Below are 17,294 nucleotides of genomic sequence, written 5' to 3'. Positions count from 1 at the left end.
TCATGATGTCCACAGAATAACAAACATGTGTGGGATGTGAGCCAAAGCTTTAAATCCCTTCCTTGTTCCTTAAGCCTTTATGTGTGGGATGTGTGCCAAAACTTCAAATCCTCTCTTCGAGCTAATTAAGTTGAGCCTAAGTGATATTTAAGTTTCCTATAAATGCAGGTGCAACATCCCAGAGGAAAGAGGCTGCCGGTGGACTTTGAGACAACTTCCTCAAACTCATTTCACACTAGATGGACATTGTATTAGGCTACTAAAAATATAATTTTAACTTTTTTTTTGAAGTGCGCTTTAGAGTTATTTGACACTCCAACAAGCAAAGATGAGGGGCCATCGCCAAACGGAGCTCCCAGAAGACTTCTGGATTCCTGTTCCTCTGGACACCAACAATATCACAGCGCTTAGCCCGTTCCTAATTCCCCAGGATCACCTAGGGCACACAGGTGTCTTTTATGCCATGTCAGCTTTTATGTTCGTCCTGTTTGTGAGCGGAACAACCATTAATGTACTCACTATTGCATGTACTGTACAATATAAGAAGCTCCGGTCTCACCTGAACTACATCCTGGTGAACTTGGCCGTGTCAAACCTCATCGTCTCCTCTATTGGGTCGTCAACCTGCTTCTACTGCTTCATGAACAGATACATGGCTGTTGGTCCGCTTGGCTGCAAGATTGAAGGATTTGCAGCTACTCTGGGTGGTGAGGTGCTTTAAAACAATACAATTTAAAAAGATGATATGATGATGAAAGACAGGCTTCCATCCAAAAAAAGGTTTTGTTTATATTGACATAGGATCCGAAAAGGTGCTAGTTTTTGTAAGACTGAAAAGCTTCACAATTTGAGTTAAATTATGAAATGATGGCATGTGTTTCCAGGTAGATAAAGCGTACTGTATTCAGTAGTTTGTTCATTGTTCTTTTGTAAAAGCTGTGGCTTTAGAAGTAGGCATATTAATTGGTGTATCTGACCAGGAACATTATTTAGACACTTGAATCACATCATTAAAACAAGACGTCCTTGTCAAGACTTTAATGAAAGTTACAGTTCAGAGACCCTGAGGTCCAAACAGGAATATTTCACAACAACAGACACTCGATTCTTTCTCCATACCAATGTTTTTTTTCTGTTTTGTTCCAGGTATGGTGAGTCTGTGGTCTCTGGCTGTTGTAGCGTTCGAGAGATGGCTTGTTGTCTGCAAGCCTCTTGGGAACTTTGCTTTCAAGCCTCACCATGCTATAGCTTGCTGCGCAGCCACTTGGGTCTTTGCATTGATTGCTTCACTGCCTCCTCTGTTTGGTTGGAGTAGGTCAGTACATGGAGATAGTATGCAGCAGGTTTTATATGGTGTCTTTAGAACATTAAGCCTGATAAGACATCTTTTTTTTGTGACATAATTCTCCAAAATGGGGAGCAGCCATTATTACCTGAGCCTAACTGAAATGCTGTCTTTGCAGGTATATCCCAGAGGGCATGCAGTGCTCCTGTGGCCCAGACTGGTACACAACCAACAACAAATATAACAATGAAACCTATGTGTATTTCCTGTTTGGGTTCTGCTTTGCTGTTCCCTTCACAACCATCGTTTTCTGCTACTCACAGCTGCTTTTCCTGATGAAATCGGTAGGTGGATCATTTCATTTGAAGGCTTTGTTTAAATGTAAGTGAGTGTGGGCATTTCATGTGACTCTCTATCAACAGGCAGCAAAGGCTCAAGCTGAGTCTGCCTCCACCCAGAAGGCAGAGAAAGAGGTGACAAGGATGGTGATTGTCATGGTGATAGGCTTTCTAGTGTGCTGGGCGCCCTATGCCATATTTGCTCTTTGGGTCGTCAACAACCGAGGGCAGACGTTTGACCTAAGGCTGGCAACCCTTCCTTCCTGTCTGTCTAAAGCCTCCACAGTCTACAACCCAATGATCTACATCCTTCTGAACAAACAGGTAGGTGTTGGTGTGCAGTGTGTGGTGTGAATCAATAAGCTGCAGGTAGAGAAACAAACAACAAATCAACTTTTATTTCAATATGGCTGCTGCTTCTCCTTTAAGATTTTAAAACATGCAAAAAAAGTTACTTCCTGATCCTTCTAGTAAGCAGTCATTGGTTAATGCACTGAAAAATATCTGATTTTTATTTCCTTGTGATTTAGTTTTTATTAATACAGGACGTAACATTTATCCCCAAAGAAATGACTGCAAGTGTCTGCAAAAATGTTAAATTCAACAACAGAAACGTTTCTCTTTGTGTGCTCCATCAGTTCCGCACATGCTTAAAGAAGATGCTGGGGATGAGCGCAGGTGAGGATGAGGAGGGATCAAGTACGTCTGTCACTGAAGTCTCCAAAGTCGGACCTGCTTAGGTGACTCATGCTTCATTTGATGACTTTCACGTTGTTCAAAGGACTGAACTGTTGCATAATGTGACATATGTAATGATGTTATTCTTTCAGATTAAGGGTTAAATGCAAATACAAAATGTAAAAAAAAAATAAATGAATGAATAATCGCAGTGTTTATTTTGTCTTTTACCTTTATAAACACACAGCCCAAAAAGTGATTTTTCTTTATACTTCTATTCCCTCCTTCATCTTGCTTTTTTTCACAAGATGCATAATGAGGTCAGTTCAAACCCATAGTAGTTTTACTGACTTAACAAGAAACTGCTTTGAGAACATAAATATTTTTGTAAACATGTATTAAAAAGCTGCACTAAACTGTAGTTTAGGGTTTTACCTGCATATAGAGAGAATAAAAGGCTTACAACAACTGTACGTCTATGGTATATCTTTACTCTGGAGACAACTTCTAGTAATGAGGTTAAACGCCCATTAAACCCAAAAGGTTGGCTATCAGATAATTAGGTTCATTAGATCAGCTTATGACTTAATTTGAATTGTTAATTAAATTCAAATTAATAACTTTTCATGTAAAAAGAACGCTTACAGTTTGGCAGTTTTTTTTTTTTTTTTGCCATTGATAGACTGATGTAAAAACATTTTCTATACTACAGGAATTAACACGTCAGGTCAAACAGTTCTGCTTCATTATTCCTGCTTTATCAGTTTTCAGAAAATATTTCCTTCAGTCTTTGGGCAGAAAAGATACTTTTTGCTCATTAATTGAATTTTAAATGAAAGTTGAAAAATATTTCTTTCAAAAAAATCAAAAGTTGATAAGAAAATTAATTTGTAGTTTGTCTTTTTTGGCACTCTGAAGAGACACAAAGTAGGATATCAATTTTTTTTAACATTCAATGTACTGACACTGTGGAATCTGTGCACTTTGGAGAAATAAAAAGCTGCATCATCCAGCAGAAATTTATGCAAACCTGCTAGAGCAACTGTACTGGAGTTTTGGACCTCTGTCAGTCTGAAACAGCCAAAACAACAACAACAACAACAACAACAACAACAACAACAACAACAACAACAAAAAATACTTAGGTTAGATTCACATCAAGAACTGGTGCATATATTCTGAGTCTCCATTTGAAAACAATCTGTTCATGTAACAAACTGAAAATGTCGTCAAGTTAGAGCTGGCTCTTCTCCGCTGTTGATGATGAAGACAATTATTTCACAGTAGCCTCATTTACATGGGTAGTTTTCCTCAATCTGATTGAAACTGATCAGATTCAGTTAATCTGATTTGATCTGGATACATGAAGTTCAAGTAAAGAAATTCACGTTCAATCTGCGTATACATGGCCCAGCCCTTGTATCAGTTTTTCTGACCTGCGCATTACATCACTCTGCCACTACCTGTAAGTGTGTAAGAGAAGAAGAGGTGCACTTCCTGCTACCTGTTTACCTTTGGAAAGATGGATCCACGGCGTGGACGCTTATTGTGTCCAGTTTTTCTGTTTGTCATGTTTGTTAAAGTTTGGCCTCGGTTGCTCTGCATACCTCACTTGCGTGCTCACTTACTTCACTAACATGCTTCTTATGTACTAGGGAATGCATGCGCAGACGAACAACCCTCTCTATCAACCCAATCCGCTTCACTCTGTCCTTTACATGGAGCAGATTATCAGTCGACGTGGACTACCTTTTACAATCCGACCTGAAATAAAATCAGATCCGGGTGAATCAGATTGGCTGAGGTGTTTACATGAGATATTTTAAGACTGATTGACCTTTCAATCTGATTGTAAATAGGATTTCTGGACCCATGTAAACGGGGCTACTGAAGCTTATGGATGGCACCATACCTTTAAAAGAAGCTGTAGATGGTAAACCCAGAGTTTCAGAAAACAGATGCACAAATTGTAACTTCTGAGTTGCACTGCTTTTGCTTTTGCAGAGGGTTACTTAGCCACACACAAACAAAAAAGGAGTTAATTCCCAATATTTCCAAATTAAACTAACTGAAATGAGTTGGCACAGAAATTTCTGTATTACTTTATGCTTAAAGTAAGTCAAAATATAAAAACTAACAAATGTCAGCTTAACAAAAATTTCCAATGGGACATTAACTCCGATGTGTCTGCAAAGTATGAGCTGCTGTTATTTAAATCCAAGTGATGTAGTGAACATTACATCTTAAATGTGAAAAATCTACATTTAGTATCTCAAACCAACTAACACAAAAGGCACAGAAAAAAATATCAACTGTAAAAATAAGAATTCAAGTTAAATCAACACTGTGGAGCTGTCAGAGCTGTTATCTGTAGTTTTTTCTCTAGTTTTACAAGTGAAAGAGACGAATAGAAGGGATTACATGTCATCTGCCTCCTCTGGAGCTGCAAGAGATGAAAAGTCAGTACAGTCAGATCAATACATGAAACCCCTACTGACACCATTACCCCTGGAATATAGGCCATCATGGGTTAGCTGTGCTGCAGGGACAGGAAAAAGGAGAGGAAATCATTTAGTTGAAGCTGATATGTCTCAACAATCCAGCTCCAAATCTGAGTGTAAGACTATTACCTGATGTGAAGTGAACAAGAGACCATAAGGCTGGCAGAGGTGCTCTCGGTTCACATCACACCAGTGTAATTATTTACGCTCAGTAATTGTCGCCACACATTCTGACCACCTGCTACTCAAACGGCAAGTGTTTTAACCACTTGTCTCCTGGTGACGGTGGTCATGGAGATCCACGTCGATAGTCGGGAGCAAATCCGAGTTCTGCTAGTAGTGAACTTTTACCAAACATGAATAGTTCAGAACTAGCGGAATTCCAGACCTACCCTCGAAGCATCACAGCGTCACATGGAAAAAAGAGCCAAGAGGGTTAAAAAAAGAAAAGCAAACATAAACTACTGACAAATCCTCTGTGATATGTTGTGAAAAGTTCAATCAAGACTCTTTGAAAGCTCTTTTAGCATTTTTACACAAATATTTAAGCTGCTTGTAGCAACATTATATCAATACTGAAAAAGTCTAAAAAATAGGCAATATACATGTAAAAGCAGCTAAAACATCTGGAAAATTCTACTCATCTTCTCACTAAGAATAACAGAGACATTTTGAAGTAAATGAAAGTGGAAGAGTTTACAGATTTCTCCAGTTTCAGGATCCATCCTCCTCTTGGCGTGCAGTTCCTGTCCCATGTCAAGTTCCCATCCAGTCTGAGAGACAGCTACCTGTGCATGAAGAGGTCTTCACCGGCACACAGAATCAACGGATTAAAATAAAACACGGTTGCGGCTTTTGTTAACCTCTGCTTTCTCCTGAAGTGAACTGTTGTTCCGGAGAGATTAAAGTGTTACGGAGTGAGCATGTCAGAAGTAATTACTCTGTGTTAATCTGTTTTATGGAAGAACCTGAGTTGTCCGTTTAATCTGCTTTGGCCAGCTGAGAATGAGAAATCTTCAACAGCATTTTGCAGGTAGGTGAATACAGTGCAGAACAATATATATATTTTTTAGTAAGCACAAGAAAGCCATCAATCAACTCCATTCTCTTTTTGATGCTGCTGATTTTTCTCTCATTAAATTCTTTTTTTTTTTTTTTTTTAACAGCTCAGACAAAATTAAAGGTGCTACTCTTAAAGGTAGCTCAGGTTCAGTCGTTTTCAAGTGACCCAGTTTAAACACAATAGCGTGGCAGTAAGATGTTATTTTCAAAGACAGTTCAGGTGCTCAGCTTTGTTTCAACATCTTCTTTTACTGATATGATCAGAACATAAATATTTTAGATCATTGTTGCTTAAAAGGCTTTGCCTCTTCCCTAAACCTTGCATGTGCAAATGAATTTAAATACTTTAAAAGCAGTATTTCAAAAGTTTTATGAAAGTGTGTCACTTTACTCTGTGAATGTGAAGGTTTACATCTCTCCGACAGACTGTTTAAGCCTCTTGACCTACATTATTCCTAATGGTCTGGAGGAGGTGATTTTACAAGCTTAAGAAATTAATTTAGATGTAATAAAAGACTTGAGATGATGTTTTTTACATGTCATTTGATATTTGTCCACACAGGTAACATTTTCCTGGGGTTATGGGTTACAAAAAAACACTGAAGACCAATTTAAAAAAGGTGAAGGTGAATAAAAGGAACAGTCAAGAAGAAACGAATACATAAGAGCAAGCGCATTCTGATTAAAGCAGTTTTTGTTATTACTCCATTCAAGCATTCTAATAAAAATCATGGATTAGCCTTTCTACACCAGCTCATTTCTAATATCATTTACGGAGACAAAACAACTTAACCGTGACCGAGAGCTCGAGGACAGTGAGGCTGATCCAGGGCAAACCCGGGCCACCCCTCACCATAAGCTTTCTTAAAAAGGAAAGTCCAAGGTCTTCTCTCAAAGGTAAAGAGTGTGTCCTTCTCTCTGAACCAAAATATAAGATCTTTCAACAGAAAGGGTCTGCTTTGAAGAAACACGCGCATGCATTGAGTATGAGACATGAAAACGTGAACTGTTTGGTCTTTAAAGTATGTCAGTGTCGTGAGATGAAAGGTGAATTCTAATTTACAGTTTACAGTGATCCAGGAAGGAGGGACGTTCAGAAGAAGTGAAATCTCTGCCCGAGAAGTCGTCAGCAATACTGCACGAGCATTTTGGACCAGAGTCACAAGAAAAGATGTGGGTCAGTCTGATGAACAAATGAGTTGATCAAGTGCAAATAAACAACCCAAACTTTGGAAAATTAAAATGTGGAGAGATCTTTCTTCATCTTTTAGAGACAGAGCGTGAATGTTCAACAAGTCAACAGCCCTTGAGGATTGCTTTATATGGTAATTAAAGGACATAACCTCATTACGGACAACCCCAAGTTCTTAACTGTCCGGGTGGCGAGGGTAATGCCATTTAGATACTGATGAGTTGGTCACGAATGTAGCGCCTCCAGAGCCAGCTCTTCAAGGTGTACACTGAGGGCCCAAATACTGTCTGATACACACTTTTTAGCCCCTATTTTATTTTTGCTCTGTAAATTTGGAAGATAAATTTTAATTCTTATGATCCACATACTGAGGGGAGCCACACAATCTTTGCTCAAATCCCTATTTAATATCAACAAATATCAACCTTGCAACACAGAGATTGATGTGCTAGTTTCAGAACAGTGAGAGCTTTTCAGTTACTTTTATTAAATCTGTGTCCCCTTGATAAAAGAAACCTTAGAAAGAAAATTTCCAAGGTTTCTTTTGGTGGGGATTACCCAGACTTTGTCCTGTTTACAGAGCAGAAAATTGCAAGGAATCTTTTACACAACTGTCTACAAGGCATAGCCTCAGATTCAGATGCAGATTAGTCTAATTCTGCTTTCTTCAGCCTTAAAATGAACATTTATTTCATGCTTACTTGAAATATTACAGGTTAGGCTTAGATACGCTGAAAAGAATGAGCACATTAATGTGTGTGGATTTAAGATTAACATTTTGCATCAAAGAACCAAATAAATAGTATTTGAACCAGTTGAATGCTTTCTAAAGCAATGGTCTCTCTAATAGGATGTAGAAGTAAACGGTGTATGAGACTAAAATCTCTAAAAGGACTTAGTGAAGATGTTTATTTCTCAGAGGGCCCCTTGTGATAAAGTTTTGGCCTTTGTAGTTTGATCTCTATCATTTCAGCGATCAATAAGGGAGTGGGTTGCTCCAGCTACAGTCAAGACCTATAACCTCAGCTGACTTTGTCAGGATGAACGCCACCTCTTTAATACATACCAGAAGAGATTGGGAAGATGAATATTGTAAATGAATGTTTTCATTTAAATATCAACACATGTCCTCTTGACATTGAGAAATCTTTTAACAGCGCACCAAGTCACAGTGACCCATTTGGCAGAGCACCAGTTGGGCTACTCACCCTATTGGATTTAGATCAAATCCTTTTTCCTGAATGTCAAAGTGTTCTCTACATGTAAACATCACCAATGGATGGGTATAAACTAGTGAAGGGAAGATTAACAGAATTCTATCCATATACAGACTTGCAGGCACGACACACAGGGCAGCTTTGCATAGATTAGGGTGACAATATTCAGTTTTCTCTTAGAGATACTGCAAAAATACACAGAGATACTTACAGACGACAGAGTAAACCCTTCATTTATTTAAATCATTCCTTTTCTGTCAGGGGAAAATTTTCTATAACCTAAACATAAATAATAAAGGCTGTGGGTCGTCTTTAAGTGATCTTAAAAAAGGCTCCTTGTAAGATACAATATATGCCTGATAGTAATCCACACTTTAAAATGAGATTATCAGCACTAATATAGGTTATTCCTAAATGCTACTTCTTAGCTTCTTGATCAGGCCGAGCAGGACCGGGTTGATTTACAGCACGTCTAAGTCTCTATATAAGAACACCACGCCAACTGACAAAGTTTAGAAGTGAGAAGATAGATCTGTGTTTTTTCTCTGCTGAAAACTTTTTCTGTGATTAATTTTGTAGTTATGGTGGAAAAAAAGGAGATTTACTGTCAAACAGAAAAAGGACGGGAGAGCAGAAGAAAGTTGAACAGGAAAGTCATACAGCGCAAGCTAAAGGCTAAAACGTGGATTAAGCTGTTTGTGATAATGTCGATTCCAACCCGCTGCAGTGGTCTGTTCAAACTTGAGAGTCTATAAATAAAATGAAGAGTGAGGTTACGTTAGCTCTGACTGGTAGATAACTAGCAGGACATAGCTAACGATTTACTAACGTTACACATTCCAGACATGTCTTAGAGATGCTACATAGCATTAGCGCTAAATATAGGCGGCTACTAAACTACTGTATGAACTGAAAGTTTGCGTGTTGTCGCGTTTCAAACTGTAGGGTTACATAACTGTACTGATAGATACCTTACCTGGTTGCGTTTTATACAATAAAGTAATCTTGAACAAAGAAAAGTTGCCTTTATAAGAAGATCTGATCTCCAGTGTCATATGTGACAGTGGGGAGCGAAGCCTTTATCAGCTAGCTTTATCTATTAAAAACACTACCTTTTTCAGAAAGTTCTCACAGTCATTTCTCCCAGTCAGCAGGCGTGCCACAACATCCTTAACCACCTGTAAGTTCCTGACTGAGTGAATGCCACTTCAAGATCATCACACATCTCCCTCCCAAAAAGTCAACACATAACATTAAAAATACTGAAATAAACATGTTATAGTTATTGTAAGCCTGTAGTAAAACTACCAATGATTACACACACATCAAATGCTCGATGGCTCCTACTCTCCTGAGGATATGTTTTTCTTTAGCAGCACCAGAACCACTCCCAAAAAGTGAAACCAAAACAGCCTCCCCTAGTGATGGGGTGCAGCACAGGTCAGAAAACCTCCCCGTCGATGTAGCATGAGATATGTATCAATATATCATTTGTTCATTCCATATCTGTTTTAGAACCTGAAATCAGAAAACGGATAACGGTCTATTTTTCACTGTTTTGATTTTATTTTGAAATTAAAAATAGAGTATGAGAGAATGGAATTATCATGGGATTTTTGTTCTATTTGTTTTTGGTTTTTATCATTTTTGATGTGTTGTGACCCGGGAGTTGTTGACTTTGTTTTTTCCTCAGGAAGGTCAGTCAGTCTCTACTGGGTGATACCATTGATGGGTGAATCGAGCAGCACGATAGCTAACGTTTTACAGCTATTATTAGTTACAGTTTTTGTCAGGGATGGTGAACATGTACGTGCTTTTTAAAGAGGGGAAGCGTGTCACACTTTGGAGGCATCAGTAACATGACGTTTCCGCCTGAGGTTGTGTTGGATGTAGAAACGTCTGACACTCTTTGCAGAGCATCTCCGGACATCCATGTCCTGCAACATCTCCGAAATGTCTGTGTGGGTCTTACCAGCTTCGAACAGCTGCTTAATAACACCGGTTATTAGTGTGGCCATAGTCTATTTATTTGTCACTCACTGTAGATCACCTTCTCTATCTCTGTAAACAGGTTTCAAGATCCGCATGGTTAGAGACTGGCCTCCCTGAGAAAAAGGTCAACAACTCCCAGGTCACAACACATCAAAAATGATACAAACCAAAAACGAATAGAACAAAAATCCCATGATAACTTCATTCTCTCAAACTCTATTTTTAATTTCAAAACAAAATCAAAACAGTGAAAAATATGTAATCCGTTTTCCGATTTTGAATTCTAAAACGGATATGGAATGAACGAATGATACACTGATAAGTATGGGTCATCTGATGTCAAAAAGTGTGGGTATGACGACATCACTGAAAGCTCTGTCGAACAAATGTGGCCCCTGCAGCAAAGAAACATTAACACCAACACAAGAAACACTGAACTTTCTGTGACCAAGAGTGTCTGCTGCAGATCTACACATGAATCTGTTTAGTTTTCTGTACTGATCTGAGGGATTATTGAAGTGTTAGCAGTTAGTAGCTTCTGTGCATAAATTACCCCCAAAATACATCACCAGTAAAATATGTCAGCATTCATGATGATTATGTGTTGTCCAGTCCTTACTCTCTGTCTTGAAGAAAAGCAAAACACGTCACAAACAAAAGCCTGAAGCCTGAAGAGTCAGTATTTAAGTTCAGATTCTGTTAGTATGGAAGGATCTTAGTCCAACAGTTTGATATATGAAATGTGTCTTTGTTAAAAATAGATGGTCTGACTGTTTTGAGAGAACTTGTACTAAAGAACTGATTGATGTGAAAGTCTCTAAAAATATTTTGAATATCAAAATCTGACAATGCTGTTCATTCGTACCTGTCACCTGTTGTGTATGTCAGGACATGATTCTCAGTCTGGAATCAGACAATTGTTGTCTCTACTGTGATTCACAGGTTGCACTAAGCCTTGCGTCTATCAAGTAAAACAGTGCAGATTTCATTAACTTGTGTCTTCTACCTTTTTTTCTTTTACCTTGACAAAAATCACTTCTAGTTAGTTTGATATTAATTTGTTCGTTTGTACATTTAAAAAACATGAAATCATGTTCTGTGATTTATTATTATACAGATTTTAATGAATTTGTGTCAGGGTGAAGCCATCGAGAATGACCTCGGTCAGGTCATCCTTGCTGTTTGTTTTTCAAGTGTCCTTATAAGTCCCCTTGATGAACCCTCTCACTTCTCCCACCCATGCTCTCCAATCCTGCTCGTCTCCACCTGTCCACCAGCCTCCATCAGCCTGTCCTGCTGATCCTGGTCACCTGAGGTCCACATTCATCAGCTCACACTCGCAAATCAACTCCACCTGCTATCGCACCTGCATCTCGTTTTGTTATTTGTCTGATATGTAAATAAGAGACTCACCTTTCTCTTGACCAGGTTGTCACTTTCCTTCTGTTGCATTAATACTTTGAAACACAGGGTTTCTGGTCCCCCAGGATCTGGCTCTCTTTTCCGGTTAAACATTAAATATAAAAATAAAAGTTGTCTTTTGCAGAACTTAAAAATATGGGCTTGCAGCAAGGAAATAATTGTAATCGTTCCCACAGAAGTCCCAGGTACAGTCCCAACCCTCAGCCCTTTGTGCATGTCAACTCTCGCTTCCCTTCATTTTCACTCAGAACTGAATTGGTATCATATCTAAAGTGCATTTTAAACTAAGTGGGAATCATGTTGTGTGATATAGATGTGCAATCTTCTCAGGTCCTGGCTGTCCTTGTCATCTCAAGACATATTCGTCTGAGGCATAAAAATCAGTTTAGGGGAAATGAAGTGTTCACCTTAACATAAAAGGTCAAACACTGGGAACAAATCCCTGCTGAGCCCTCCCATACACCTTACACAGCTTCCAACACTGTATGAAAACCAAGTTAGCTTTTGATAAAGTATTTCACACTTCAGTAAATAACTGACAGAAACTAGTAAACAGCACTGGGATCCTGCAGGACTGTTAGTTTTCTCTGTGGCTTCTTGCATAGTGATCATCCACTGACTTGCAAGCTTTCAAGTTTCCTTAATGTCTGTTTTTTGCAAGTTGTTTTGTGAGTAAATTAACAAATCCTGAATTTTTTCCGTGCTGCATTTTGATGCCTCAAAATGTAGTTTACTCTCTACATTGTCACCGACACACAGCAGTGACAAAAAAACCTTGCACGCTGATTGCACCGTTTAATTGATCCATCCACCTATTTTCCTCGGATTGGTCCTCATGACATAGGGTTGACTGACTTCTTTACCCTTGCCATAAGGTCTATGACGTGAGTATAGGATCAAAGGAGTGTTGAAAAATCCTTTGTTCTGAGGTGAACTCTCTTTCCGGAGGGATTAAAGTTGCCTCACTTCCCTCACATGTCAACAAGTGCAACTGTTGCCATTAAAGTTCCGTTTGTCACCATTTGTCCGGTTAAGCTGCTTTAAGGTTTGGCTGTCCTTTCATGCCCACCAGGGTCCAAAAAGTAGCCTTTTTAAAAAGACACCGACATTACACACACCTCAGCAATATCTTCCACAGCCCTACAAAATTAAATAAAGAAAAGTTATGAGTTTCTTTGAATAACATGTAACAGACACTTGGCCATTTATACAAGAAACACATATTTAGAGTCCCTATTTCTTATATTAATTTTTTCTTGCTCTACTTGAAAGAGCAACAATACTGAGCATTAGTTGAGACAGGAAAATTTGATGTAGGCCAGTGTTAGTCAAAAATTTAATTGTACACATTAATGAAAGGTCTCACACCTAATCTCTGTTTTAATGGAGCGGACAGATATCCGCTTTAAAACAAGATTAGTCTTGCAAATTGTGTAACCCAATGAGCTCTTAGATTTAATTACAGTTCAAAATAAGGTTCCTTATTCCCGATCTGGTGATGAGCATCACTGCCAACCAGCACACCACAGAATTAATGTGATTTTGACCTAATCCCATCAGAAGTCTCTGAAGCATGGGTATAAAAGCTAAAGTCAGGGTTGAAGCAGCAGTCACCCAAGGAGGTTGTAAGTGACGAGAAAGGCCAACTGCTGGGGACCTCCTTCCAAACACAGCATGGCAGAGGAGTGGGGAAAACAGTCTTTTGCTGCCAGGAGGCACTATGAAGACGCAACACAGGGAAGTGCTTTCGTTTACACAAACAGCAATAACACCAGAGGTACAGTATAACCATTTTGTTTTCCGCTGACTGAATGGATGTGCCAATTATAGTGACAGAAAAAGAAAATATGAAGTTAATCAAGTTTATAAAGGCAATCAATTATCCACATTAAGACACATTGTTGGAGTAACATCATGGATGTTTAAAGAATGAAATGCTGAACGCAGTAATTTTGTGTTTTAATGTTTGTTTTGTAAAATATCTAAAGAAGTCCGTCCTTCTCTGTAGCCTGTTTATAGTAATGTTTTTATTTATTGTTTATCCCATTTCTTTTGTTTGGAAGCAGTGAATAATGAATAAACAAATGCCATATTGTGCCTTTGAGAACATTTCATCGATCCTTTGTGTTAATTGGCCTGAAGCACATCCAGTGTTGTTGATTCTTCATCTTCTTCTTACACTTGATGAAAGGTCAAACCAGCTGTCTGAATATGAATGTGTGTGTCTTCTTTCCCCCAGATCCCTTTGAGGGTCCCAATTACCACATTGCTCCACGATGGGTTTACAACGTTGCAACATTTTGGATGCTTGTTGTGGTCGTTCTTTCAGTTTTCACCAATGGTCTTGTCTTGGTGGCTACAGCAAAGTTCAAGAAACTGCGCCACCCTCTGAACTGGATCTTGGTCAACCTTGCTATTGCAGATCTTGGAGAGACAGTTTTTGCCAGTACCATCAGTGTATGCAACCAGATTTTTGGTTACTTCATTCTTGGACATCCAATGTGCAAGTTTGAGGGCTTTGTTGTCTCAACTTGTGGTAAGTGTGAGCAGTCAATCTCTTTGATACAAAAGGTTAAAGTGTGAATTTCTTGAGACAAACTGTTTTAGACCACAAGTTTAACACTGAGTATTGTGCTTTCTTGGACAGGTATTACAGCTCTCTGGTCCCTGACTATTATCTCCTGGGAAAGATGGATTGTTGTGTGCAAACCCTTTGGAAATGTAAAGTTTGATGCCAAATGGGCCACAGGTGGGATAGTGTTTTCCTGGGTCTGGTCAGCAGCATGGTGTGCTTGTCCCCTATTTGGGTGGAGCAGGTAGCCTGCCGTTTGTTTTCCCACTTTGGAAATAAAAGTTCAGAAATGATTTATTTATTACAAACAGGTAAATTTATAACTTCTTGCATCAGGTTCTGGCCTCATGGATTGAAGACTTCCTGTGGACCTGATGTATTTAGCGGGAGTGATGACCCTGGAGTACAGTCCTATATGATTGCTCTCATGATTACATGTTGTTTCATCCCCCTGGGAATCATCATCCTGTGCTACCTTGCTGTCTGGATGGCCATCCGTGCTGTAAGTGATCTCGGCCGTAGTTTTTCCTCAAACCAGACATGAGCCTAGCAGAGTCTAACACGTTTGATTTGTCCATCACAGGTCGCCATGCAGCAGAAAGAATCAGAATCAACACAGAAAGCTGAGAGAGAAGTCTCCAGGATGGTCGTTGTAATGATCTTTGCATACTGTTTCTGCTGGGGACCTTACACCTTCTTTGCCTGCTACGCTGCAGCTAACCCTGGGTATGCTTTCCATCCTCTTGCTGCATCCATGCCTGCATATTTTGCCAAGAGCGCCACCATCTACAACCCAGTTATCTATGTCTTCATGAACCGACAGGTGGGTAGAAAAAAACATGAAATTGCTGTGACAAACAACTTTCAATGTCTTACTCGGCCGCTTTATTCTGTAAACTTCTGACAAGCTTCATTTTTCTGTTTCTTTCACAGTTCCGCGAATGCATCATGAAGCTTTTTGGCAAAGAAGTGGATGAAGGCTCTGAAGTATCCACGTCAAAGACAGAGGTCTCCTCTGTGGCCCCTGCATAAACCTCCACGTTTTCCCTTTTGGAAAAAAATTGAGAACCATTGTAATTTGTACAGTAAATATTTATTGTGTTTATTTTCTTTATATTCATTTTTTTTAGCAGAATGGTAGATATCTTGCAAATACAAAACCTGAAAAAAAAATATCAAAGCAAATAAATGCAAAGTATAATGACTAAGGTTTCCTTTTCACAGTTCTTGTGTCATTAAGAAATAACATAAAAATGATAAAAATGGACAAAGATTTGACTCACAGAGGCAGGTTGTTAGTCTGTTGATACCCCATGATAACCTTAAAAATCAATATTTTTTCAAATACAGTTGGTTGGATTGTTTCATCATCTTGGTTTATTGAAAGTTCATCAGCTGAAATAGTTTGCAAATTTTAAGAATTCTTAAAATGTCATCACTGGTCCCCATTTAACAAATGACATAGTGCATGCTTATTCGTTTTGAAATAGTGGTCTTAACATTTTTTAAAGGGTTCACTTGCTTTTACAGTCCCATTAATCATTTTCACATTGTTCCCCTTCCTGTTCTTTTGCCATCTTAAGCCTTAACAAGCATTAACTCTATAGCAAAACTCAAACACTTGCAAGTTTTACTAGCACCTCGGCCGTTTTCATTTATCTTGCAAACTACTTTACTTAGAATAATTCTAAAATTTCAAATTATAGGCATCTAAAAACTAAAATTCTTTCCGTCCAAAAGATGCCAAACTTGACCTTCATATATTTTATTAAAGTTATAGATTTTTTTCCTATTTTGGGAGAGAAAAAAATGTCAGATACCTTCAAATTTCTCCACTGAGTCACCTACAGACAAGTCGTATCACCAGGAATGAGATAAGACCTTTCATTTCTGTTCGTAAATACATCAAAGATGCAATAATAATAATCCATTTTAATGGATGAAGCCTTGGCCTGGATGAGAGGTCGTCAGGTGGTGCCCAACCTTCTTTGAGTGTTTCGACCCTTAACCACAACGCTCTCCAGTTGGCGGGTCAGCAGTGATTGGCCAAATCACTGTCCCTCTCATCCAGGCTTCCAGCTATTGTCCTCTCTTTTATGCCAGAGCCAACAGGAGGCTCTCTCTGCCACTTCTCCCAGCCTACGAACTGCTTTTTTCCTCAAGGGGCCTCTCAATCCGACCTTCAACAACAGATTCCACACGGACTGGGCTGGGAATCCTCCACGCCCCACTTCCACTGTCATCAGCCATACTGTCCACCCTTTGTCCCGGCAATCCTGGACAAGTTGTTGGTACTTGGTCTTCTTTCTCTCTGCCGCTTCCTTGCAGCCCTCCTCCCACGGGACCGTTGGTTCCACCAGGATGATTTTCTTTCCCTCTGGAGATCACATAATTATGTCAGGTCTCAGAGTGGTGGTCAGTACCACCTCTGGGAAGTATAGCTTCCTCCCCAGGTCGACCTCCTTCTCCCATCCCTTGGCCGACTGCAGGAGGTTTTGCTTGGCTTGGCCTTGGACGACTGGTCTATGTCCTTCCTTTATGAAGGCAATGGTGCTCAGCGGTGGTCTTGTCTTGGCTGGCTGCTTCTTTCTCCGCTCTTGCTCCAGGATGTCTGCGAGCAGTGCCAACACCTTGTCATGGCGCCACCTATATCTCCCCTGGGCTAATGCTACCTTGCACCCGGAACAATGACATGGATTAAAAAATAGTTTAGTTTCACTTACTTAAAATGAGCTTCTCCTGTGGAGGATGCTGTTACACAGGCTGTTGCACATTTTATTTCTATACACTATCGAATACAGCTTTGAAGCAGGTGCAACAAATAAATCAATACACTATTATGCATTGATTTGTTTGAGTTCAATTAAAAAAGTGAAACTCACATGTTTTATAGATTACCTGTAGTAATATTTCAAACATTTACATTCTAGCTGTAATGGTTATGGTTTATGGTTAATGAAAAACAGAAATCCAGCATCTTAGCATCTTAAAAGTGTCAATATTTTGTGGGACCAATAAAAAGTTTTTGTTTCTTA

The 17,294-nt window shown here is 39.2% G+C and overlaps 2 protein-coding genes across 2 annotated transcripts; both read left to right on the top strand.

Moving 5' to 3' along the window:
- The first annotated feature begins 250 nt into the window (after positions 1-250).
- On the top strand, positions 251-2,420 carry opn1sw2 (opsin 1 (cone pigments), short-wave-sensitive 2). Its single transcript, XM_074668483.1, has 5 exons — positions 251-707; positions 1,147-1,315; positions 1,464-1,629; positions 1,708-1,947; positions 2,262-2,420. Exons 1-5 carry the CDS (start codon positions 329-331, stop codon positions 2,361-2,363), a joined length of 1,056 nt encoding a protein of 351 aa, XP_074524584.1. The 5' UTR covers positions 251-328; the 3' UTR covers positions 2,364-2,420.
- Positions 2,421-11,807: 9,387 nt separating this feature from the next.
- On the top strand, positions 11,808-15,291 carry LOC141793333 (red-sensitive opsin). Its single transcript, XM_074673948.1, has 7 exons — positions 11,808-11,872; positions 13,248-13,464; positions 13,927-14,223; positions 14,335-14,503; positions 14,596-14,761; positions 14,843-15,082; positions 15,193-15,291. The coding sequence occupies exons 2-7, from the start codon at positions 13,362-13,364 to the stop codon at positions 15,289-15,291; spliced, it is 1,074 nt and encodes a 357-aa protein (XP_074530049.1). The 5' UTR covers positions 11,808-11,872; positions 13,248-13,361.
- Positions 15,292-17,294: the final 2,003 nt, after the last annotated feature.

Source organism: Halichoeres trimaculatus, unplaced genomic scaffold (assembly GCF_033239565.1).
Source record: "Halichoeres trimaculatus isolate MK-OKI-2021-1 unplaced genomic scaffold, fHalTri1.1 fHalTri1_scaffold_1, whole genome shotgun sequence".
In the NCBI taxonomy this organism is placed as follows: domain Eukaryota; kingdom Metazoa; phylum Chordata; class Actinopteri; order Labriformes; family Labridae; genus Halichoeres; species Halichoeres trimaculatus.
This window is presented reverse-complemented; position numbering and strand designations above follow the sequence as displayed.

Excerpts from the sequence above, each read along its gene's own strand:
- opn1sw2 (XM_074668483.1), top strand. The coding sequence starts at position 329 with ATGAGGGGCCATCGCCAAACGGAGCTCCCAGAAGACTTCTGGATTCCT. Across the intron at positions 708-1,146 it reads ATTTGCAGCTACTCTGGGTG|GTATGGTGAGTCTGTGGTCT; the intron begins GTGAGGTGCTTT and ends GTTTTGTTCCAG. Across the intron at positions 1,948-2,261 it reads ACATCCTTCTGAACAAACAG|TTCCGCACATGCTTAAAGAA; the intron begins GTAGGTGTTGGT and ends GTGCTCCATCAG.
- LOC141793333 (XM_074673948.1), top strand. The coding sequence starts at position 13,362 with ATGGCAGAGGAGTGGGGAAAACAGTCTTTTGCTGCCAGGAGGCACTAT. Across the intron at positions 13,465-13,926 it reads AAACAGCAATAACACCAGAG|ATCCCTTTGAGGGTCCCAAT; the intron begins GTACAGTATAAC and ends TCTTTCCCCCAG. Across the intron at positions 15,083-15,192 it reads ATGTCTTCATGAACCGACAG|TTCCGCGAATGCATCATGAA; the intron begins GTGGGTAGAAAA and ends TTTCTTTCACAG.